General features: G+C 35.3%; 2 protein-coding genes across 5 annotated transcripts; one reads left to right on the top strand and one right to left on the bottom strand.

Annotated features, from left to right (window-relative positions):
• Positions 1–14,491: 14,491 nt before the first annotated feature.
• Positions 14,492–21,192, top strand: LOC143304588 (omega-amidase NIT2-A-like). Of its 2 annotated transcripts, XM_076627079.1 has the most exons (5): positions 14,530–14,614; positions 17,128–17,320; positions 18,150–18,334; positions 18,736–18,904; positions 19,951–21,192. In XM_076627079.1, the coding sequence occupies exons 3-5, from the start codon at positions 18,251–18,253 to the stop codon at positions 19,962–19,964; spliced, it is 267 nt and encodes an 88-aa protein (XP_076483194.1). In that variant the 5' UTR covers positions 14,530–14,614; positions 17,128–17,320; positions 18,150–18,250; the 3' UTR covers positions 19,965–21,192. The 2 variants fall into 2 exon arrangements, with proteins under 2 accessions (XP_076483193.1, XP_076483194.1); XM_076627078.1 differs by lacking the exon at positions 17,128–17,320 and having other exon boundaries at positions 14,492–14,614.
• On the bottom strand, positions 15,703–16,506 carry LOC143304587 (venom serine protease Bi-VSP-like). 3 transcript variants are annotated; one of them, XM_076627077.1, is made up of 3 exons: positions 16,460–16,506; positions 16,191–16,388; positions 15,703–16,014 (listed from the first exon to the last, which is right to left on the bottom strand). In XM_076627077.1, exons 1-3 carry the CDS (start codon positions 16,476–16,478, stop codon positions 15,935–15,937), a joined length of 297 nt encoding a protein of 98 aa, XP_076483192.1. In that variant the 5' UTR covers positions 16,479–16,506; the 3' UTR covers positions 15,703–15,934. The 3 variants fall into 3 exon arrangements, with proteins under 3 accessions (XP_076483192.1, XP_076483191.1, XP_076483190.1); XM_076627076.1 differs by lacking the exon at positions 16,460–16,506 and having other exon boundaries at positions 15,703–15,847; positions 15,919–16,014; positions 16,191–16,458; XM_076627075.1 differs by lacking the exon at positions 16,460–16,506 and having other exon boundaries at positions 16,191–16,458.
• Positions 21,193–26,714: the final 5,522 nt, after the last annotated feature.

Here is a 26,714-nt window from a genome sequence, read left to right as displayed (position 1 = left end):
CGGGGACATCCTACGTTCGGAAAGTAAGGGAAATTGACGCTGCTGCTAATTGGCCAATCTCCATATCGGTAGTTAGAAAAGGATGCTAGCCGCCCTTGAGGGAGTGTTGCTAGTGGGAGGCGTCGTTCGTGGAAAAATAGGTCTCTCCTGTCTTCCCGTAACTGGGACAAAGACTGTGTATCTGTTGAAGGATTTTAGGTAACTAGATATTAGTGTTTATGACGGTCCTCGGGCTAGCCGATCACGTACTGTGGAGACGCGTCGATATCTGGTAAACATCCTGCCCGGAGAATAGGATCTGCGTGTGGCGAGCTACGGGACAGAAACCGTTGGAATGTTTACTGCCATGTGCCGCTACAAATCTTTCTTTTAAGGAGAGCTATAGGATTACTTAATGCCTTTGTTAGATGGAGAGTTCGTCCCGTTGACCGTGTGACACCAATTACCTCTCAGAGAAAAGACATCGACTCCCGACTGTCGGACGCCAACGCCGCGACGCATCTTAGTCCCCATCAGAGATAAGGCCCCAACCCCGACTTTCGGACTCCTTGGAATCCACACCAAACCCCCCAACATCCCCAAGCCAGGGTGTATATAAGCCGAGACTTCACCCAGCCCGGGGAGTTCTCGTTCTAGTTGCTGTTCTTGTACAACACCCCTTTCTCTGTTCAACGTTATTCTACTGTAAGTGCCAAAGTCATAATAAAGTTCGATAAAAGAGAATTAATAGTTGGGCTACGACTCAGCTTTCTTTTCTCTCGCAACCCAAGTATCCATTTTACGTGACATTTTGGCGATCCGTGCCAGGATCCATCAACTTCAAGAAAACGAAATTACGCATTTCGGATGCGATCGACTGCAGATCAGCTCACTTTGCGTGAAAACGACTTCTACGGAAAGCGGACTACGGTCATCACCAAAACTGAAACTGGTCACGAAAAGAAGAATATTCAGGTAAAGAACTGGATTCTTTTAAATATTATCGTACTCGTCGCAATAGCTTCGCTAGTACAGACTCCAACAACAGTACAATAACCACTATGAGCAAAAAATCAGAAGACACATCTTCTGTTAGCCCTATAGCTACTGGTGTGGATCCAAGTATTCGGGCCATACTAGACGCTATGCAGAAGCAGAACGAAATCAAGTTAAGAAAACTGTTAAAGGAGACTATTAAAGCAGCGACTAGTCGGAGTTATCAGGGTAGTTTAGTTTCTAATACTTTGAACAAAAGCTTGGAGAAAACAGACGTTACTGTAGGAAATGAAGAAATGGTTTTGAAAGAATTTTCAAAAGAATTGCAGTCTAATGTAGAAAATTCTTATGAAAAGAAAGTATCAATTGACACCGCTTCACAGGATTATATTTTCATTAAAACAGACTTAATGTTTGATGTCAATAGCGCAACAGAATACCAGAAAGAGTCTGTGAAACGAAGGAAAGAAGATATTGCAGTATTGTATAATGATTTGTCACCATCTTTGTCACAAGATACTCAAAATTTACAAGAATGGTTTGACAAAAAAAGTAAAAGTTTAGGAGAAGCAGAAAAAGATCATAACAAGAAGGACAATATTTCAATGAGAAATATTTTGGACGGCGATACAAATAAAGAAAACCAAATTGAAACGAAGGAATTAGAAGCAGTTAGTAAATCAACTGCTGAAAATGATACAAAATCAATAGACAACGTTGAACAAAATATATCATTAGAATCCATACAAAAAGCAAGAGATAATGCTTACAATAATGAACATTTGCTTATAGAAGAAGACCAAATGATGACAGCGAAAAATGCGTGTGACACTACAGAATCAAAAACTTCAGCAGATCTTATGTCGAGAAATTTAGATGCTAATACACAAGAGAAGTCTTTAGAGAATAAAGATGACAAGAATCCATCTCCATCTATGTTAGATAGTAGTAAACGGAGCAGTCGTTATAATGTTGCTGCAAAGCCTGCTACTTCGCCAAAATGTGAAGAAATTGTTTATAATCAAACCAGACAATCAAACACAAATAAAATTTTGCGGAGCGCTTTAAAGACGAAATTAATCGAAGACAAGTCTGAAATAATTAATAAACAAAAGGCATCGGAAAATGTAGAAAATAAATTTGCCAAAGAAGAAAAAAGAGGTGTTAAACAAAAATCAATTTCAGATAGTGAAAACGAAACAACTGATACTCGTCAACGAAGGGAAGTTCTTTTAACGAACACAGCTAGTGATAGCGATAGGTATAAATCTGTAGAAAATGATAATGCAGTAACGGGTGTAATAGCAACTGATGAAGCGAAACATAGAGGCAGACCTGGGAGATCGGATAAAGTCGAAGTTAAAAAAGATGAAGATACAAGGAAGATCCTACAAAATGAGAAGGGTGGATTAGAAGAACAAAGAAAACTCGAAGAAGATACAAAAGAAGAAACTGCAGAGACAGAAGTCAATTCAAAAGGTATATTAAATAATAAGTGCGATTTACTTGATACCGAAAGAGCTATTGAAATTAATGATACGGTTCAAGATATTAAATTTACTGAAGGTAGAAGCCGCACTCAAAATGATATGGAAGATGTAGTAGAAGATTCACAAGAATTATCTAATAAAAGTAAGTTATCAGAAATAAGGATTGCACTTAACAAAATTGAATATACAAAAACTATTTTACGGAATAAAAAGAATTCATTAGAAAGAGAAAGAGGAGTAAGGGAAAAGAAGAAAATGTACAGACAGAAATTATTTCAAAAAATATATCAGATGATAAATGTGATTTGCTTTAGAAAAAAAAAAAAAATATTATCCACAAACTACATTAGGAATTTATCTATTTTAGTGGGGAGAAAGAGAAAGGATAGAGGAGTTGATCAATAGACTGTGGATTTTGAAGCGTTTATGAAAAACTTACAATTTTAATAAAATATTCAATGTAAAGTCTTTGTTATAATATTCAGATAGATAGATGAAAAAAAACTGAATTTGCATAATTACTCATGGCTTATTGATCAATCATGCGACTCGTTCAGAGGTAACTCGAGTTGTAAAGGCGACAATTTATTAAAAATGGTATATCTGACGTACGATGCATTTGCTTATGTTAAACTATTTAAATAAGTATAAAAATCACGCGAAAAAAAAATCTACTGAAAATAATGTTGAACTAGTTAATAATAATAAATCATATAGTGAAACACAAACCTTAAATCAAGATTTTAAGTTCAAAAAAAAAAAAGAAGAAAGAAGTTGATAAAATGACAGCAACATGTAGCAGCAGATGAGAGAAAATAAGCCAAATTTCTAAAAGAAGAAACGATGCTCAAGAACTCGGAATTTCTCGAGTGGATATGCTAAACAACGAATTTAATGAACAGTTGAAAGAACGTGAAACAGCAATAGAAGACTTACATCAAATGTTAAAGCATCAATTGGAAATTCATAAAGTTGCCTTAAATGAAGCAAGTTTGAAAATAGGAGAACTGCAGAGTGCAGTGTATCAATGTGCACTAAAAATGCAAGCGACGTGACGATTACTTTTAGAACACCACAAGCACCACGAAAACACAATCAAGACCAAACAAGATCAAGTTCAAAAGTGAAGTTACGTGAGCTTATTACTGCTAACGACCAAAAATTGAATTACGATCCCGAGCATCAACTCGCTGATCTTCAAGTAGAATGTTCCGACAAAGACAGGACGACACAAGAGTTCGAGAAGCACATAGAAGACATGAAGGAGGAAGTGCAAAAATTAGAATTGCAACTCGACGAGTTACAAAAAAAAGAAAAACACACACGCACGTAAAAAGAGTTCAATCTTTTGGAATACAAATTGAAGAACTAACAATAAAATTAGAAGAAATAACATAAGTCACAAATATGAAGTTGACTTGCTGGAACAAAAAAAAAGGCCAAACTTAATTCATGTGTTAGTAATTCAATGGAGGAACGTGAAGCTGGAGCTAAAGATGCAAAAGAGATAAAATGTAGTTCTTGAACCACAAGGACAAATAATCTGCCCTTCAATGTGAACTAGACGAACTAAAGGGTGAATATGAAAAAATGGGTGATTTTGGATATAAATATGAAGAAGAAACTAATAAATTGAAACTGGATTTTAGTAAAGTAAAAGATATGAACGAACAAAATAATTTTCTTAGAAAAGAACTGGAAAACGTCCAAAAACTTTCCAAAGATGTTAATAATCGCTTACTCGAGGCGAACAAAGAATTAAAAGATTCACATAGAAAACACACTCTTATTTGAAAATTAAAAAAAAAGAAAAAAAAACATCAGGAAGAATTAGGTGATATAATAAAACTTCATGATGAAGAAAAATATAAACTGATACAGCATTGGTGTTCTGTAGAATGTCAAACTGCCATAAAGGGTTACATTGATGGAAAAGTGCAGTAAATATTTAAATAACAATCCATGACTTCTTAAGTAATTGTAACAATCTTGATGTTTTACTATGGAACAACTAGATGAAGTGCACAGTGACATTAATAAAGTAGAATCATCGATAAAAGTAGATGTATCTTCTTCATTAATATCAGAATCAACGACTGATATTATAAAGAATGTGCATGATATTCCAGAAAATCAAAAAAAAAAAAAATAAGTCACAGGAATGTACAGATAATACAATTCAAGATGGTTTAGTAGTAAATAAATGTGATGTAACAGATTTAAATAAAAACAAAAAAAAATTTTTAAAGTAAGGAAAGTAGTGAGACAGAGAGCATAAAGAACGCTGCGATTAATGAAGTAGAACAAGAAATAATAAATAAGGACCCACAAATTGATGATCAATATAAAAAAAAAAGATGAGAAATTTCAAGAAGAGCAAGCAGAGAATACAACTGAGATTGGAGATCATTCAAGATATGCAGGTGACACATCTTTAGATAAAGAAAGTACGAACGATGTTGAAATATTTAATACAAATGAGGGTGAACAAAACATTGAGAAACACAACGTTTGTACAGTGTTAAATATAGATACAGTTAGTGTTACTAATGCTCAGTGTCAAGCATTAATTAAAACACTTGGTGAAACTTTTGATGATAAAGCCCAAACATTGCATCTCACGGATACAGACACAGATTTGTCTAAACTAGTTGATAGTAGTTCAGAAGTAATGGTACTGACTGTAGAAACTATTATATATTAATGATATGAATGAAAGTACAGAAGAAAATATTGTTTTAACTGTACATGAAAAGGATGCTGTTGTAAATTCCAATGAAGAAAAAAAAATGTTTCTGCAGAACAAAGACGAATGAAGAACGCTGAAATTGTAAATGAAGAATTTAATTCGATAGGTTAAGCACGAGAAAGTGATGGAACAATTATAGAAGTAATTTCAACAGAAATTGTGGCTCAAGAAGTTTCTGAAAATTGTAGCCAGAAATACAATTATGACATATTAAATCATACAAAGACAAGAAACGATTCTATAACTCCTATTACCTCAGGAGTAATTAGTGATCTAGAAACTGCAGATGACATTGATATTAAAGAAAAGAATAACAAGAAACAACAAATGGAAATGGCAAGATTGATCTTTTGATAGTTCACATAAAATTAATGTAGAAAAGAAAATTATTCATAATAAAATTGTCGTACTTATACATGTTGCTAATACAGAAGGAAGGAATAAATCTATAAGTGAAGCAGATAAAGTGCGCATAACTAACAAAAGAAGTGTCATTCAGGATATCTTTGATGATTGGGGCATTGAAAATGCAGAAGATGATAGTCAGTCGGTATCCAAAGCTCCAGATACTGTGGAAATTGAATTGAAAAGTTTACTAAATGACACAAAAACACGAACTATAGAGGAAAGCACAGTTGTACTGGTTGAAGAAGAAATTACATGCATGGAAAAAGAACCAGTTGTAGATGCTGAAAAGGCTTTAGAAGTTGCTAAACAAAACAAAGAAATGCAAGTATCAAAGGAACAACTGGATAACAATCAAACTATAAAGAAACAACAAGATAGTATAAAACCATTACTCAAAGACCACTAACTCATTCTATATCACAGGCTGTTAGAAAGTCTACAAAAGATTCAACGCGTGATACTGCGGCATTTCGTCAAACTTAGCAAATTATCCCTATTAATCGTAGTCGAAATTTAACCAGCCAACAACCTTCACAGGTTGAAATAGCAAAAGCATATACCACGACGAAGAAGAACAAGTACAAGTCGAGCCAGTCAGAGTCCAATTCCATCGCTCCATACTGAGGAAACACTAAGATTTTGGAGGACCAAAATCAATCTAAAGAGGGGGGTATGTGACATCAATCACATCTCAACCTACATCAGTGATAATACATCGACGGTCGACTTTCGAACACTTTTGGACACATCACCACCTTATCATCATAGCATACACCAAGACTGTGACGCACCTTAGTCCACATCAGAGATAGGATATGGACCCCCGACCTTTGGACACTTTTGGATACATCACCACCTTATCATCATAGCATACACCAAGGCTGTGATGCACCAAAGTCCACATCAGAGATAGGATATGGACCCCCGACCTTCAGACACTTTTCTACATCATAACCTACACCTATCCCCTCAACATCCTAAAACCAAAACGTATATAAACCGAAACTTCACCCAGCTCGGGCAGTTCTTGTTCCTCTTCTAGTTGCTGTACTCATACAACCCCTATTCTCCGGTTCGATGTTATTTTGTAGGTGTTTATAATAAAGTTTTATAAAGGAAAATAAGTAGTTGGGTTACGACTCAGCCTTCTTACTACCACCCAAGTACCAACTTTACGTGACAGGAGCCGCCTCGGACCAAAGACTGATAATATAGGACTTGGGTTAAGTAGTAGAAAGGTAGTCGCGATACACTGTGTGGTTTTTAATAGTTCTTACACACGGTGTGTACGCGAACCTTTCCCACCAAACTAGATTAAGAGTGGGGCCGCTCCACTGGGATACGTCGCAAGAGAGGGTAGGAGATCCGACCGGCCTTGGATACAGTGTCCGGCCGTGGGAGGGAGGAATCCGTCTTCAATGTCTCTGCCATGTACATAGCTTTGTTTCCCCCTCCTTCCATTGTATCTAAGGCATGAGCCTGCTAGGTAAGCCTTACTGATGAGTCCACTAGCAGGCTCTGGACGAAACACACTTTTTTTCTTCTTTTTCTCCGTCTTCCTTCATATATCCGTGATAATTGTAGCCTGCTGGCTGTAGATGTCGCTTGCCGGGGTGTAGTACTGCTGTATTTCCTTCTTATTTAGATGTCGTGGAAGAAAAATCGGACTTTGGAAAAGTACGAGGCGCCGGGATTTGAACCCGGGATCCGAACGTTTGTACTCTATGGCGCTAACCACTGCGCTGCCGTCGTCCGACACTAGTTGGTTTCGAGTGGTGAGATTTGCGTTCTCGTGTGCCGCCACGAGAGGAAATCTCAGTGTGGGTGTGCTTTCTGAACGAAGAACGCGGATTCGTTGTTCACACTTTTCGTTAGGAAAGTGAGGGTGCCCATTGATTATAGCCAACGTTAATGAATGAAGATAGGAGGAGGAAGCCTCCTACCAACGTGGCTCGTGGGTGACATTGTTTATTGGAAAAATAACTACCCGCTTTCTCCGTTATTTGTAAGAGTGCGCAATAAACCTAAGCATTGTTCTAAGGACCATCCATAAACCGAAAACACTTACAGGGTTAGAGATTCCTTCAAGCTATTAAGATTACGTCAAAGGATTCAGTTTATAGGATATAGTATGTAGTAGATCAGTATATAGTATAAAGTTTCAGACGGCGCACGGACCATCGTACGCGCCGTAACAGAGAGAGTTATAAGAATATACATAAAATGTAATTAAACATCGCAAAAGTAACTTAATTAGAAATGACTAGAATGTATGATGTATAATATAATGAATTCAAATTGTCTAAAAAATATTACAAATTTATAGAGATTTTACTATAAAATGTTTTTAGCAGAAGCTGATACAGTTATATAGCATTTTCAAGCATTTACGAACATTAATGTACGAATTTGAAATTAGCAATATTGAAGCGCGGTACTCGGAAAGACGAATGTACATGGATAATTGTATGCACTAATCAACGATACGGTTATAATTGCATGCTTGATAGAAAAATATCATCGTAAAATTGATATGATTTCATGGAAACGCGTCTAACTTGGTATCTCGAAAGTATCTTAAGCAAACTAATTAGCGTGCCTGTTATGTCTTTTAAAATGTAAATTAACATGTAACAAAGAAACCTTCATCAATTTGATTCGCTTCAAACTGCGCAAATAAGTAGTATAAATAATATTTGTGATAAATTTGGCATCAATTCCATGTTTCCTTTAATATTTGCCTTTAGAAAGTTCAATTCGTGTCACGATTATACAAATTACTAAAAAAATGTCTATATTAGTAATTTATTTATTTTGCATTAATCGTGACATGTTAGTTGCATTATGTTATATGTAAACTACCACAGAGGAGAAATGATAATCTTTCAGTTATTAGTTTTCTAATTTTAATGTCATTTTATGAGTACTTTAACACGAGGTACTTGTAAATGAAAACAACCAATTAGGTCTAAAAACATAAGCCTGTTACCAAGACTCTTATTAAATTGAACAAGCTTTTCAAAAATCGAACGTGTATATTAACGCGAACTTATTATTTGACTGATTTGACTGACATCCGAAATTGGTGAGATCATATGAAATTTTGCTTTTCGCGGTTCGGTGTATAAGAACGCGTCACCGATTGCTCAACTTTCGATATAAAAAGCGGATCAAGTCTACCGGATTATCCTACAGACACGCATTAATTCGTAAGAGTTAGTCTCATCTGGATAATAATCTGGATAATAATTATCTGAAGAAACTTTCAACGTGAAAATATAAAATTTTCATTGATTACATATTGCGTTCGCCATAATTGAAAAAATGGTAAACCTTCGATCTCATCTTTCTAATACACATTTTCTTTACCTCGTGATAAATAAATTCTTGGAATTTTAGGAAAATTTTCAGTGATCATTTTAAGGAATTTGACAAATTTCCAACGAGACTATGTGACACCGTTAGGTAAAAGTGATTCAAATGTAGTAGCGATATTAAACGAGAAATCTATAAAGGTGTCATTAGAAATTCTAAGAATGTCTCTGCATCTTTCTCTTAGGTATCACGCCAATAGTTTTCATTACCGTGATGTAATATTTATCATGCTTATTTTGTACGTAAAACGAATCGTTGGAATATTCCCGAAGCTAACGAAGCATTTCCCAAAAGTTAAACCGAAGAAATTAACGCGAATAGTTAAGTGAAATTTTTCCATTAACTTGCTGACCAACCGGCAAATAAAAAATCATAAAAATTGTTTCAATGTGTTGAGGTCACGGATAACTTCTTTTTTCATTGACGATTACCAAACAGGTAAAATTTCGAAATTGTACGAAGGCCACGTGACCAGATCGTATTGGAATTTGAAGTGCATGGAAAAAGACAACTCGAAGTACAAACCTTGAGCTGTACTACTCGAAGTACAAACGTGAACTAATGGATGCAGAAAAGCAATTAACGCCAAACATCCGAACAGCATCTTGGAGCCCGTCATTGTTCTGAAATAAAAGAAGTGACGAATTAAAAAGACGCAGGACTAATAATAATAAAGGAAACTTAGTTCGTATTATAAATTGAATTTACATTAGAAAAGAAGCACGATCAAGCGAAACAGATCGTAGAAATGACAAATATCATCGATATACGTTTCAGTGTAATTTCACTTTTGAAAATTATTTAGTTTAATACGATCGTATTCATCGCTCTGAAACTTTCATTGTGCTGCAATTTGTGCTGCGTCTTTTTAATTTCTCTATCTTTCTGTGTTTTCGGAAAAATTACTTGAAAGATTAAGAATTGCTTGCCTTATTTTATTTTCGATTAGTTAGGATTTGATTATTCCAGGTAAGCTTTATTATTTATAACAGGTTTTATCACTTGTTTATTATTTAGGAGTTTGTTATTTTAGGATTAGTACCTTTTAGGATTTCTTATCCTTCGAGTTTCTGTTTCAGATATCTAGGTCTATTTCAAGATGTTTTATTACATTAGGATTATTTATTCGATTAAGATAATTTAGATTTATGCTTTAAACGTATTAAACACGCGGTAATTTCAATGTCTATAGCCTCGAACGTGTTCTGATTAGTTGTGTCATTGTCTGTGACATTGAAATCACAAAAATCCATTGCAAGTGTGCTGTCATGCAATGTGGATGTAATTGGGTTTTTTGGGTATTTCCTGTATCATCTGATTTGTACAGTACTATTTTAACGCAAGGACAGGAAAGTTATTATATATTTCCCGTCCATTATTTGAATCGTTGTGAAGTGTAACGAATTATATTCGATTCGAGGAGATGTTAATGAATTACTCATTTCATATGTAATTACATGGAAATAAAAATCATTGCAAAAATAATTGATCTAATGACAACGGAATTTCCAATATTTTTTTGTTTCGTCACGTCTTTTTCATAATATATCTTTTATAGGTACGTGATTTATTAATCGTTCGAATGGAAATAATTATTCGTATAATATTCAAATGATTCTAGCCATAAAATAAATTAAAACGATACCTGTCAATGATATGCAATCTGCGTATGACGTCAACCTCGATCTATGCTTATACAAGAAATTTTATCAATCAATGACTAGATATACAATAATCAAATATTATAAAATTTCCTGAAAACCTTTAGGTGTTAATATTAAGGTGTTAATATCTTTAATATTTGCAAGTTATTGTTTAGCGCTAATTAGTTAGAATGTAACAAGTGGTGTACCAGAATTGAGATAATTAAGCCACACGAACAATCTTATTTAGATCTTTTTAATTTTTTAATTCTCTTTTGCTCTAATACTTCGTAAAATTAATCTTCATTAGCTACTACACTTCATAGAATAACAAGAGATAATTTTTCTTATATAACGTTTCATTCATAAAATCTATCATTAAAGTATATCTTCATAAAAATATCATTCCATACTAACGGTATATTTGGTGTCATACGAGATAACAGTTACCAGTGATGACATATGTAACTTTATAAAGATATCTCGTTTTATTATATATTAAAAGAATGTACTCATTGCTGCTATATTTCAGATGAAAAAAAGGAGGCAATGATTTTACAGTAAAATCGTTCGTTTACAACTGATTCATTTACATTTCATGATAATACTGTGCATTCTGAATATGCTATGATTTGGTTTAAAATAATAAATAGTCCATTCTTGCATACTATTGCTCCAGCTTTACTTGTATTTTCGATATTGGTATAAATAGAAAGACAATTAATGTCGTTCGAGTCTATTTTCGGATCATTTATATTACGTTTAATCCATATAGTTATTATATGAGACATAGTATCGTAAAATTTGAAAGAATAAAACGTTCGTACAGGAAGTACATTTTATAAGAACTCCAACAAATCTGCGTGTGCACCTAAAATACAAACTGATAGTGATTGTTCATAAGTTTATATAGATTATCTAATGTCAATCGAAGGTATCAATTCTTTTTCTCCATAAGAGTACTTTTTCATTTATATGTGTTCAAAAATACATGTGTTCAACCGTGAAGCATATGTCACCTACAACGAAAGAGTTTTCCTATACTTAATATTTCCTTTATATACCTATGAAAGTCTATTCTTCGCGTAGTATGAAATTATGAATAAATCTGGAATATTGTTCAATCTGAAAAGAAAAATAACTTATTGACATCATTCATTGATACGAGATTCAGAATGTTTGTTTTGTCTTGCAGAAAAAGAAGGCAGCCCTTTCTTTTAATGTGAAATAGAAAGCGAAAATTTGAAAACAGATTTTTTGGAAATTTACTTGCAAATATCGTTTTCAATATCGTGATTTTCTTCCCAATGGTACTGTACTTTCAAATTTTCCAGTATCCCTCTAAAAACAAAAAGTCGAACCTCGTTATTATTAACGTAGGCATTATAAGGAAGAGAAGTATTAGAAAGCAGCTCCTTTTTATTATGGATTTCTTTATAATCATGTAAATAAGAAATTCCGGAAATTTTTTCCTCAAGAATTTAATTCTTGTGTTTTGATTGATAATTATTACACTGCATACTAACTTTTCGCATACTGTTCGCGTCTAACAATTTCCTAATAATAACTACTTCAAAATTACATATGTTCTTGCACGAATTCAAAAGTACGTATGATACAATTACAATTGATTCTAAAATAATAATTATTTGAAGATATTAAGATACTAATTAAACGTTTCACTATATTTCAAAATCTGGAACAACAAATTTTTATTTATAAAAAATGAAACTGTGGTTATATATTCTTTGTCATGATGCTATTTCTTATTACCATGTCGACATTTTTTAAAATTCATTTTGTTATCTCTACGCAATATGAAAATTCATATACTGCTTAATATTTTTTACATATTATCCATCCACCGCATGATATCTCCTGAAAAATCAAAATATTAATGTTATATTATTACAATGCTTCTTAAATTTCAATTTTTGACAAATTTGAAATCCAATATATTTTGCACAATTATTATTTATCAAAAAATTCTAAGTTAGTAACTTTCTTTTCAAATGGCAAATAACATATACTTTGACTTACCTGTAACTTTTTGCTCCTAATCATCATTTCCTCTTATAGAACATCATTATTGTTCTTATAATTACTACCAGTGTCATAGATATTGTAGTGGCTACAACTGAATTAATAGAAAATGATAAATAACTGTGTATAGCACTAACACATAACTGTGTATAACAATGACACATAACTTTTACTTACATATCAGTCGATAAGGGATTACTGTGATATCCTGTTGATGTTTCTTAAGGCACTTGATTAGGTGTGATACGGTATCATTCCTTATGGTATACTGTAGATAAGTATTTTAGAAAATGACAAGAATAAATCTAAATTATTCAGAGGTTCCAGTTTCGGCTTAGACATAAATACAGGACCATTTGCAAAGAAGAAAGGGTGCGTTTCTACAGCCTCGTTATAGTAACCATGAATACCAATCTCTGAATTACTGGTTAGTAAACATAAATATCCTATAAAATTTAATATATTTCTTTAATTTTTAATACATACATGAGTTAGTAGTTCTAAATTATGAATCATCCTACCTGTGATATTACACTTTTCCTTATAATATCATCACTCAAGTGAACAACATTAAGATCATGTAAACCATGTCATCCTATCTTACTGTGAAGATACTTAGTTATGTTATCTAACATTATAAAAATATCATCAAATTCAAGTCCTTTTATTCACATCACATGGCCACGACCATCTGGTTCTTCGTTATATAATGTTCTAAAATTTGTCGTACATATAGGATGTACAAACCGTGATATCAAGGTATCAGTTCTTCCTTCCCAAGGGACAGTTTCATTAAAATTCTGATAGAATTAAAAATTAATCATTAATATTCTAACAATCATATATGTTAAATACATTATAGTCAACGATATATACCTGAGCGAATGTAGGGGTGATTCCTTGATAATTATAAATGTCATCAGCCCACATCATTGTGCCACTTCTTTGTACTCCAGCCTCTAGATTAACAGCCTAAACAAACATACAAAATTTTATAGAAGCTGTACAAAATATAGTATATATGCGCAATATTGAAGCGTTCAAGGGGATATAAAGGTAATGTACATCACATACACGTGTACTCTCATGCAACAAAATACAATTAGATTTAATAGTATAAGCTCTTTTATTCATCATAATAGATTGGAAATTTAAGTGTCTTATGAGGGTGAGTAAAAAGTTACCCGCTCTGTCGGTATATAATTTATTTTAAGCAATTGTCAAAAAAGACATACATCATTTTTTGACGTAATCACTCAATTTCTGTATACACTTTGTCCATTTGCTGAAGGATCTTCGTATTTTCTCATTAAAAAATGTTTTGGGCTGAGCTGCGAACCACGAATGCATCGTCGTCTTCACCTTTTCATCAGCTTTTTCGGCATCCATCTCGCACAAACTTTTTAAAACCCAAATCTGTCGTGCACTATTGCATAAGCAGAGCCGTGGCTGATTTGCAAATGATTTGCCACATTATCCAGCGTCACTCGTCTATTCCATAGAGCATAAGTTCATGAGCACGTTCAATGTTGTCATCGTGGATGTGGACGGGCGTCCAGCTGTTTTTTCATAACACTTCTGCGATCTTCTTTGAACTTTTGTGCCCATTCAAACACACTTCGTGACAAAACACTTTCTCCATAATGTGCATTAAATCTTTGATAAATATAGGCATCAAACATAACCTTCGACCACAAGAAACGAATCACAGCATCCTGCACTGTTTTCCTGCAAATCACCATTGCAAAGCGCCATTACTCGCGCAACGGTCACAAACGAATTGACGTAACACAATGAAACCTACGCAGCAGCAATGAACAGATATTGACGTCATACGAAGAGTGCAGATGGATCAATACGGTGGACAGAAGTTTTAACTATCTGGAGTGCGGATAAATTTTTACCGAGAGTCGTATAGGAATCTATAATCTGTAAGTACACCCTTGGCTGAATGGAAATTTCTCTTACATATGGCCAAAAATGCAGAAACAGTGTATTGAATTGGAAAGTGATAAAAAATAAGTGAAGTTTCGAGGTTGCATGTGATTGCATGAGTACACAGGACGTTTTTAGCGAATAAAAAATAATTTTGAAAGACACGAGACTTATCTTGTATTTTATGCACTCTCTGTGTCTGAATCTCCAGAAGCACTCTATCTTATGAAGTGTTTTAGATTAGCCGGAAAATTTTGTATGTACATACAAGAAGTATACGATCTAAGTGGAATATTCCATTATTCTCTTGATACAACAGAAACGAAATTTACAGAACTTCTCAGAAAGTTGGTTTATTATTACCAAATTAATAGAATTAATATACGTTTATCATCTTTACATACCTAAGTCGTGAAGGTTTATCGTGCGTAGAAAATTAGTGTCGTTTCAAAGTTACATTTCGTACATTTTAAGCCTATAATTTGTAACGTACAAAACAATGTAAATTTGAGCTGTTTCTTATCTCCACAATAAGAAAATCCAACTTTACGTTTTTTACACAATGATATTTATGGAACAGTAATATCATATTACTGCATCGCTTGGAGAATGAAGTCAAGGTACGATGTGACCCTAGTGTAAACGCTGGGATACCCAGCTGTGCCGCACTTATAAGCATAAGACACAATACCTATTAAATACAAGGTTAATTCATGTTGTATCAGCAGTGGTCCGCCGCGGTCAGCCTGAAAGGATCGTTAAATTTTTAATCAAAGATACTGAAATATATCGATCGAATTGTATTGAAATTATACTTATATACAGTAATAATCTTCTATTGATTTGTGTATTGAAATACTCCAATTTATAATGTACATGTTATATGTATTTTGAGCAAAACTAAGATTAGAAGGAAATTAGATTAAATACCATAATGAGGTGTGAGAAGTGGGCAAAACTATTGAATTGTGTTTATCTATTATTTCTAATGTTTAAGACGTCGATTTGATGTTAATTCGAATTGACGTGTCTTCAGATACCGTATAGTTTGTAGTAACTCTGTAACTTAATTACCGTACAAGAATCCTCTCTACCCTGAGCATGTTCGGTGCATATTATACCATCAGTGATATCAGGTGCATTAGGAAATTTGGAATAAGCTATTTTGCATTCGGCGTTCTTAATCACTGGCATTTGTACTTCCATTAATGCATTACGTCGTGGTCGTCCTACGAAGAAAATAAGAAAGATATTTAAGACTGGAACTGTTTAATTTTATTATAAAATTGATATCACTTACTATATCTTAATGCTCCTCATCCAGCAACAAGGGGGTTATAGCCGACGAAGTTGCTCTTTCGTAGGGGCTCTTTCGTACAAATGGGATATACGTACCCTGAAAAATAAAAAAATAAATGAAAATGCAGGAAACGAATGACCAAAAGTATGAGAAAGAATTGTACACGCTTTATGACACAATATATGTGTAGAGTAAGAAATTTCAGGATATGATACTTCAGTAATACTCAATAGCATATATATATATATATATATATATATTTGAGGACTTACTCGAAAATGGCACCTCCTCCACCAATCTAAGAATGGCAATATTATGATTGTGTATGTTTTCTATTCCACCCATATGTGCACAATGTGCTGCGGTCAAAACATGCCTAGCCGATATCAGGGAACCTCCGCACTTCCATAGTGGTTTGTCTGGGTTTCGGGGATTACGAAAACCTAATGCAGCGATCCATGGCCAAGCGCCTAAAATGCAATAGTCATAGTTGTGAATATACATAATTTTTTCTCACATAACGAGTAACAACGATTATTACCTATTCGATATTCGATCATACAGCAGACGATAAGTATATACGTACAAATACTCTGAAATAGAGATTTGATAAAGACAGAAATTAAATTTTTATTCCAGTGGAATAAAAATTATTAAATAATTCTATATAATTTCTATTTGAACTATACTGAACTATAAAGCTCAAACGTGTAATTTCTACCCTAACAGTTTTTGATCTCTATCCATATTATTACTCCTATATCAATTTTTTATTTCAAGCAAAAAGATACTCTTCCTAACATGAAGTAAAAGAAAGAAATAATTCAAGTTAATAAGTAAAGTTACTACCGATAAAATCATAGCATTATTATTTAGTCTAATTGAAATATACATTGATGTGCTGTTTAATGCCTTTAAAGTTCATTCTTTGCAGTAAATGGCTTATTATTAATCGGAAGGAAAGTCATAAAACGTACCAAGTTCAGCTGGTTTACCATCGACCACCCTGGTATGAGAGACGTTGCTAAAACCACAGTATGGTGGTCGCAAAGCCTTATACTTATACACAGTTTTTATTGAAATTTCTCTCTTCTCTTTGTTTGGATCGTTCGGACAGCAAACGATCGTAACATTGCCCTGGTATCTGCACACTGATCGTCTATAAAAATCGGTGGCTGTACGGTACTGTATCCGCCATATTTCTTGCAGAGGTTTACATTTTCTGTAGTCAAGGCACCTGCCTTCTTGATTGTCCGGTGTGGTACATTCTGGATCAAACAATTTTAAAACATTTATACAGTTCAAAGATGCGTAAGAAAGCGATACCGATTACTCAACCTTCGAAGTAAAAAGCCGATCAAGTCCACCGGATTGCCCTACAGACACGTATTAATCCGTAAGAGTTAGTCATCATGTTGATAATAATTATCTAAAGAAACTCACGTGAAAATATAAAATTTTAATTGTTATATTAATAATTTAATTATAATTTAATAATAATAATTTAATTTAAAATGAGTGAGGGCTAGGAGATCATTTGTATCGGTGGAGATAGGAGTTAGCGGGCGGGAATTGAGGACTGCTTCTATTTCTATGATAAGAGTATTACTGTGTTAAGCTCATATGTTTCTGTTTCTCCACTCGCGCTGCGCCATAATATCCTTTGATATTTCCGATCCTCTGGTCGTACGAGGAATTGCCGATACATTTTCTCGATGTCGCCAGTGAGTACGTACTGATGAGCGCGGAATCTAATTAATATACAAAATAAATTGTGAATTGATTCGAGAATATAGGATTTCCCCATTTTCATGATTATCGTGATTTTTGTATAAATATATTTTTTAACATACTAATAATTAGGTACTTATAAATTAGTATTATCAATTATTTTGCATTTATAATTCCGCCTCTAGTATAAGTGTTAATTGAAAACTAACTTTATGTTTCAAAAAGTACTAGCAAAGTCGTTGAGTAACAAGCCACTGATGCTAACACAAATAGCATTGTCGTAATTAAATATTTCTAAATATTCATTTTTCATTTTGAACCTGTAGAAACAATTTATTATATATACTATTAGCTAAGTAATTGCATATTTAATTAAGTCGAAATATAAAACTTAGTTATTTTGATAATTTAGAAAATAAAAAACTGACAAACATTTCAATTTAATTTATGGTTGGAACAAAAGACAGTTATTTTTCATTAATTGAAATATTGCAATGCAGAGTACTTTCCAAAATACGCCGAGAGTATTCCTGATGGTGAAACGAGCGTTGCTTCATCGAACGCAGCTAAAGAAAACAACATCTATGTAGTTGGTGGTACGATGCCTGAAATAGAGGGCGATAAATTGTACAATACCTGTACTATTTGGGGTCCCGATGGAACTTTGATAGCAAAACACCGAAAGGTAAGTAATATATTCCTTTATGGCTTTGAATTTGAAAATATTGGGGTGAAGAAAGTGACTCTATCTAGGAATAATTTAGGAATATACATATGTACATACGTATACTATAACCAATTCTATAATTTACGGTTTATAAAATACGTTATGATACGGGAAACGCCCATTTTTGTTGTAATGTGTTTGTTGTTGTATAAATTTTTCACATACTTAAAATATTATTATACTTATTTTTTCTCCTTTTTAAACATTATTAAATGATAAGATTTTTTAATAAAAGAAAGTGATAAAAACGCTGTCAGTTATTAAATAAAAAATAATTAAAGTTTAGGAGTTGGTAATTTTGATATTAAATTACAAAAGTTGCAGCAATAGAATTAGCGACCACATTTTTATGTTATTAGGTACATCTATTCGACATCGACATTCCTAATAAGATTACTTTTCGAGAGAGTGATTCACTCAGTCCTGGTAACTCCCTAACGACGTTCGATGTGAAGGGCTGCAAAATAGGTATTGGCATTTGCTATGATATTAGATTCGAGGAAATGGCACGCATTTATCGGAACAAAGGTACAGTAACTTAATCGATCAATACTTAACTAGCAAAAAATTAAATATCTTTCTTAAATATATTCTATATAAAATTAATATAATCTGTAACTCTGTATAAAAAGAAGCTTAATTTTAAAAACCAGTATATTTGCTGAAAATGAAACAAATAAAAGAATTAAAAGCACAATAAGAGGACTGTCCTCGCATATTCAGAAATGATGGAATGTGAACCGTGCAACTACGAAGTTAATTGGTATTCGGTGGCTTCATATTTCCTGCTTCTCTGGGTTAGGTTGCCAAATGCTGATATATCCAGCGGCATTCAAAATGACCACTGGACCATTGCACTGGTCATTACTTCAGCGTTCCAGAGCGAATGATAGTCAATTATACGTTGCCTGCATATCACCGGCTCGTGTTCCTTAAGCAAGTTACGTCGCATGGGGACATACACAGTTGACCAATCCCTAGGGAAAGAATCTTTACGATTTGGAAACTCAAGAGAATATGGCAGTCACCGATATCAAAAAAAAAAAAAAAAAAACTGGCGAACCGTGTGTTATCACAACGAGACACGCGATGCTATTTGTCGCTTTAAATTGTGCCGCAACTCGTTTTTGAGATCTTTGCCAGGGGCACGTTAAAATATGCTGAAAATATATTTCTGGCTTTTCTGGGGTTTAACTGAAATATGACAAATAACGTTGTAAAACATATGTACTTATGACTTACAGAGTAATTGAGTGTACAAAATATATAGTATACAAAATAGCCAGCGATTTAGGACTTTAAAAGATCAAAAGAAAAGAAAAGAAAAGAAAAGAAGAAAGATAATATGTTGTGGCAGTCTAAGTCGATCTAAGAAAATAGATAAAGGGAGGGAGGGGCAAAGCTAGTTAATCTGGAAAGAATCCAAGCGTCAATTTCAAGCATTTACAGAGAATCAAGCGGGCTGGTTAAAGCCGTGAGTTGAGCAATTATCCCGCGTTAGGTTCAATCAGGTTAGTCCCACGCGAAATTGATCCAACCATGCGAAAACGAGTGTATTCTGATTTCTGTTGCAGATACTTCTGGCTAGTGCAGTACCTACACGGTGGTTGTTGAAACAGCCGCTTCTCATCTATTTTCCGCAGCGCGGACATCATCCTTTGATCCCTTACGACTAACGAAGTTTTCGAAGATGTACGGCAGTTTGAGATTCTACTTGAAAATGATCATGATTGCGGTCTGTGTGCCGTCTGCTCTTCTTTTTGTCCTTCCGTTAAAGACTGGTAAGTTGATACTGATTAATTATGCGATCGAAACCATATATAATGGCTACAAAAATGCCGCTAATATAATATTCCTTCTTTCTTGTATCTGTCTGCCTCTCAGGTCGTTTTACTAATTACAATAAGTAATTTCGACTTCTTTGCGCACTCTTTTAACGCATTCTAGACCAAAAGAAATTCATATCAGTCAGTAGGCAGGGGTATAATATACATATTTTATATATAACTTATGTAATAATGTATATATCATGTTAATTTCATATTTTTTTCAATATAGAATTATTATGTATGTCGGGTTTACATTAGAATTAGGGTTAGGGGCGTGAAACGAATCTTCGTTTGGGTTACACGTTGTCGTTATGCAATAGAGAAGACATTGACTAGTGCAAATACGATTATTACAGAACCGGACAAGTAACCGTGGTAGTTAGGTACTCGAGAAACTAATGAAAATGATCCTAGGTTCAATAACGAATCCGCGGTCGACGGGATGATAGATGAACGTACTCACAAAATCAAAGTCGGACGCGTAATATTCACTGATCGTAAAGAGTTACTCCTTTCATCAATGAGATCGCGAGCGAGAATGCCTTTCCCGTCCCGATGATGCCACAGAGGAAAACTATAATGGGGTGTGTCTAAGGATACGAGATCATCGGGTTCATCGAGAAAAGCCTTTGTTCAGAAAGTAAGGGAAATTGGCGTTGTTGCTAATTGGTCAATCTCCATATCGGTGGTTAGAAAAAGATGCTAGCCGCCCTCGAGGGAAAGTTGCTAGTGGGAGACGCCGCTCGTTGAAAAATATGTCTCCCCTATCTTCCCGTAGTTGGGACAAAGACTGTTTGTCTGTTTGAAGGACTTTAGTTAACTAAACCTTAAGATTTATAACGGGCCCTCGGGCTAGTCGAACATGTACTGCGGAGACGCATCGACATCTGGCAATCATCTTACTCGAAGAATAGGGTCTGCGTGTGGCGAGCCACGGGACAGAAACCGTTGGAATGTTTACTGTCGCGTGTCGCCACGAATATTTCTTTTAAGGAGAGCTATAGAATTACTCCATACCTTTGTTAAACAAAGCGTTCATCCCGTAACCGCGGCTACGTTCGGCGACTGACTGTGGCCTCGAGCCCAAGCTCATTATCACAACTCTCGAACAATTACAATCGGATTGAATAACTACAATTGTTCAATTACAGACTCCGGTGTTCTTTCATCTCCGACATATATATATTTTTTACATTTGTAGTTGCGCACAGATTTTATTAAAGAAAAGTGTTAACAATGTGTTTTCATGATTTATTTCTCGCGACTGACTTCCATTAATCCCTAATATTCCTGTCGCCATACGCGTGTAAATCTAACATGGCTGCTCATAAATGTCATCAGTAAAGTTATAGTGAAGGGTCTTTAGTTCTGCTTGATATCGAAGTAATTTTCCGTCTGCCGCTCGTTTTTCCTTATTCTACCGCAATTAGAACATTTATTTATTAATATTGTTTTAAAGTGACAAAAGTATTGTTCGTGTGAATATACGTATATATATATATATATATATATATATATATATATATATTTATGTTGTGTGTCATTTTAATATGGCTAATGTTTTGTAATTCTTCGATTGCGTTATTTATTGTTTTGAGTAGTTTATTTTATAGAGTATTCGATAATATAAATATATATATATATATATATACGTATTCATATGCATATTTCTCTTGGCAGTGTAGTATTCATACGAAATGAAATGTCAATTATTTATTTATCCTTTACCGGAATGTAGGCTAGTTTTAAGTATGTATCTTAGATTATCGGTTTGATAGAATTCGCACACATATATATATTTCTGACAATGTAACCTTCATTTCTTTAATAATACAATATTGTATGTTTTATGTATTCGTTAAACTATTAGTTTTTGACTTCATGTATACTTATATTTCATAAATTGATAATATTGTATTTGTTGCATAGTATTGGAAGCACTGTCTCTAATATTTACTAGGTTATTACATGTTCGGCATATATGTTTATACTTATATGTAACTCTCCAAATTGATTGATTGAAATATATTTATATATATATATATATATATATTCCTGGCGTTTCAATTATTTTCCCCTTTTGTAGTTATTCTTATTTCCTGGTTTATTTAGAATTGTGTGTATATGTATTTTGTTTATTGGTTGGATCCGTTAATCGCCCTCGTTTTGTTAATCCTTCCTTTCGTTTCGTAGTGCCGTGTGTTCCTTTGTGCATTCAAATCCTTATTCGCGTGTTTTGTATAGAATGGTTTTCTTGTTCTTGTTACGGCGCGTGCGGAGCGCGGGACGTGACATCCCCGCCCTTGGAGTTCAAATTTCCAAAGGAAATTTGACTGATAGTATCTCTGAGTTCGCTCAAGGCGGACGTAGATGTCGTTGGTAGTTGAGTGACTACCGGTGTTATCGATATCCCTTGAGGTTGTGCAGTTTGATCATCGATATTTCGTCTTCTTTTGAGGTATAGTAGCGGGTGGGTGACTGAGCCGCATATTGCTCCTAATAGGGCGATTCCGCATTCGTAAGTTTCACGTAACTGGTATCCGTGTGCGGCTATATATATTATTGTCTTGATTAGTTTAAATATTGCGAGTATTCCAAATATTGCTGCACTGACAGTTCCAAATTCCATAAAACCAGTCCATAAGCTTGATACGGTATTTTTCGCTATTGTCGTTAATGTGTTTTGTCCATCATTCCCAGGATGTTTACTGTTCCAGGGACGATTGTTTTTCCTGTTGCTCCTCTGGCCAATGCGTTCAAGACTGCAGATTTTCTGCCGGGAACATGACGTGGTCCCGTAGTGCATCGAGGTCTTTTGGGTATACATTCCGCTCGTGGCCAACGACGATGGTGCTGAATATCGCCACGTTTGGCGCACGTCCGGGCGGAGTTCCTGTGGTGCGATTCCTTTGCCAAACGGGTAGTTCCGAGTAGCATTTTGTTGTATGTCGTACCTTTACTTGTACCGGAATGCATTTGACTATATGGACCGCTTCTCCTGCGATCAAAGCCATGTGTCCTGGGTTTTGGTTATGGTGTATGCAAATTCGTCGGGCGGTAAGTTTGCCAAGCTTAAAGCGTTCTCTATTAGTTTCTTCTGTGTGGTGTATCTTTGTGTCAGTGTATCATGGTATAATGTTTTCATTTCTCGAGTTTATCAGAAATAGGAATAACCTTTTATAGAAAAAGAAAATTTTATATTTATATATATTTGTTAAGGAAATTCGAGGATATGGGAATACAAATTATTGCCTACATTTCCCACACAACAGTTATACATCTATATTACTCTCTGAAGAACGTCTTGCACGCACGCTGGTCGCCAACCGACTATCCTAGATTCTTCTAACATCTGGCAACAGTCTTTTGTCTCCACTAAGACCTTGACGCCCTCTGGCCCTTACACACACACTCTCATGTACAATGTAAATGTATCACTTCCCTAACAATGTTATATTTTTCTTCTTTCCTTTTTTCTTCTTCCCCTTTTTCTTTTTTTTTTTTTGTTTTTTTTTATTGTTAAAACCTTTGTTTTATTTTAGGTTTTACGTACTTGTTATCAGTGAAAATAAATATTATGAATACTACTTGGATTGTAATTATATACATATATGCGTACGTATTGGTAAGTAGTATAAATGAGATTTGTTTTATTGTTATAAATATATAAGTATATATCATCAATAGGAATAAATATCACAAATGTACCTTGTTTTCGAGTATATATACATATATGCGCGTGCAATGGTAAATATGACGGCTTATTTTTATGAGTCACTTGCATTATCAATGGAAGTGAATGTTATAAATATCGCCTACTTTACAACATGCGTGTATATATATATAGTGATGAACATAAGTGAAAATTATATGCATAGTTATAAATGTTGTTTGTTTACAGGTGGATAGCATCAGTGTTTGGTTTCGTGAGTGGCGTACAAATACTTTGCAGTTCCACTGTGTGGATTGCTATTCATGTTTTTCCATCCGTCGTTCAGAAAATGGTTGATGAGTTCGCCATCAGTTCTGTACACACATATAAAAATAGTTAATGTATATATGTAGTATCGTGAGTGAGAGGCCTGGGAGTTGGCGGGTGAACCGCGTGGAATGTCGCGAGAGCCGAGGCGTTTGTTTTTGATCGCGTAGTTTTGGAAAGAGGAGACCTACGTGATCTTGGCCACGAGCGGTTGCCAAGGGACGGGAGAAAAGGAATCAACAAACGGAGTTTGCGAGTGGCGTTGCCGAGAGAGTGTTGATTGCATTTTGTGAAAGTCGAGTCGTTATCTGATTATTTAGTTGTGCTGTTTTCTGTACGTTTGGTGTGAATAGTTCAGGTTGAACAACAATCGTCTTTTTCTGTCCGATTAACATCTGTATCACCCATTCCTTGTAAATATATTATATCACGATATTACATTTTTGGGGGCTCGTCCGGGATTGGACAAGACAGAAAACGAAACGGTTTAACAGAGCTATTCGAGCTAGTTGTGAATTTACCGGTATGCGGTGCGATAAAAGACGATATCGTTGACTGTTTAAGTTTGTGTAGTGTGAAAAATGGCAAACGTTGGGGACGAACGATTGTCGGGTGAAGAGGGTTCGACGCTGGAGGAGCTGAGGAGTAAGCTCGCACGAATGAACCTTCCTATATCTGGTGCGAGGTCAGTGCTGATTGCAAGGCTGAATCGGGCGTGTAGGGCTGGACAATCGTATCCTAAGGGATCGACGGGCGGTGAAGAGCTAACCGGTCAACGAGATTTAGGAAATGTACAGAGAGCTGAGCGTGATTGTAACGAAGATGAAAATTTTGAGAAAATGAATACGAAGGACTTGAAGGAGCGCCTCGCTAGTTTGGGTTTAAAAACGGCGGGAAGAAAAGTAGAATTACGCGCACGGCTACAAGCGGCCATGGATGGTACTGACATATCGTCGGAAGAAGAAAGCGACGACGAAAGTGAGTATGAAGATGACAAAAAAGACGCAAGAGGATACAAGAGAGGTACGCGAAGGGTGTATCAGGACCGTGATGAATATTGTCGAAGGGCATGTGTTGGTTCGACACTGAGTTTTAGAGACGTCGAAGATGCATTAGAGTCGTTTAGTGGCAACAAAGGTGAAAATGTCGAACGATGGTTCGAGTCGTTCGAGGAAGTCGCTGATACGTGCATGTGGTCGGATGGGCAGAAGGCAGTCTACGCGAGGAAGCTGCTGAAGGGATCAGCGAAAATATTTGCGAGCTTCGAGTGTCATGCCAGGACTTGGCATGAGTTGAAGAGGGGGCTAGTGAAAGAATTTTCGAGGAAAGTCAACAGTAGGCAAGTACATCAGAAACTTGAAGAAACAAAAAAGGAGAGTGATGAAGCATGTTTGGCTTACATGTACCGCATGCTCGAAATAGCCAACCATGTGGACATAGAGGAGGAAGCAAAGGTGGAATACATCGTGGATGGAATAATAGACGACGAGAACAATAAGGCTATATTGTACGGCGCTACGTCAATCAAAGAGTTGAGGAAGAGGTTAGTGATGTACGAAGAGCAGAAGAGTCGCAGAGTAAAGTCGATTGTGAAGCCGGCTAAAACCCAGAAGAACGGGAAGCCCAGTCAATCTGTAGATGCAATGAAGAAAAGAAGATGCTTCATTTGCGGTAGTGAGGATCATCTAAGTGTTAAGTGTCCGGAGAGGGGAGAAGGTGTTAGGTGTTCCGAGTGCAGCGGATTTGGACATATTGCAGCGAGGTGTACGGCACGACTGAAAGAGACTTGCGTAGTGTCAAGATCCGAAAAGGGGAAGTATGTGAAGGAAGTGGCGATAGATGATTGTAGGTTTGTGGCACTAGTGGATACGGGTAGTGATCTCACGTTCATTCGATCAGACGAGTATGCGAGGTTAGGGTCACCACCCCTAGGTAAATGCACGCTTAAGTTCGACGGTGTTGGTTCCGCTGGCAATGAGACCTGGGGTGAATTCACCAAGGTAATGACGGTTGATGGGTGTAAACTGCCAATCACTTTGCACGTTGTTTCAAACAAAATATTGACGAAGCACGGCCTGTTGTTAGGCACTGATTTTCTGGATCAGGTAGAGTTACGGGTTAAACGAGGCGAAGTGACTTTCTTGCGGCTTGACGAACAGACTAACAAAGACGTGCCGGATGTGTTTAGAGTTAACGTGGTAGAACAGACCGACGAAACAGACCTAACACACGTACGGGAACCGCATTATCGTGAAGCGATTAGCGATATCGTTAGGGGGTATAGGCCGGAGAAAAAGCGGGACGTTGGGATAACGGCAAAAATCGTTTTAAAGAGTGACAAACCTGTGGTTCGAAGGCCGCGAAGATTGGCGCCTTCGGAGAAAAAAGAGGTGGACGAGTTGATGGAATTATGGACAAATGAAGGTACAATAAAACCGTCAAACTCAGAATATGCAAGTCCCATAGTTGTAGTTAGAAAGAAAGATGGTTCTATCAGAGTCTGTGTTGATTTTCGCGAGCTTAATGAACT

This window comes from Bombus vancouverensis, unplaced genomic scaffold, assembly GCF_051014615.1.
Source record: "Bombus vancouverensis nearcticus unplaced genomic scaffold, iyBomVanc1_principal scaffold0041, whole genome shotgun sequence".
Classification (NCBI taxonomy): domain Eukaryota; kingdom Metazoa; phylum Arthropoda; class Insecta; order Hymenoptera; family Apidae; genus Bombus; species Bombus vancouverensis.
Note: the sequence above shows the minus strand (reverse complement) of the source record. Positions and strands in the feature narration are given on the sequence as shown.

Bases quoted from the DNA above. Each gene is read 5' to 3' on its own strand.
- LOC143304588 (XM_076627078.1), top strand. From the start codon at position 18,251: ATGCCTGAAATAGAGGGCGATAAATTGTACAATACCTGTACTATTTGG. The intron at 18,335-18,735 runs GTAAGTAATATA...TTATGTTATTAG, and splicing joins TGATAGCAAAACACCGAAAG to GTACATCTATTCGACATCGA.
- LOC143304587 (XM_076627075.1), bottom strand. From the start codon at position 16,422: ATGTATATTCACAACTATGACTATTGCATTTTAGGCGCTTGGCCATGG. The intron at 16,015-16,190 runs GTAAGTCCTCAA...TTTATTTTTCAG, and splicing joins GGAGGAGGTGCCATTTTCGA to GGTACGTATATCCCATTTGT.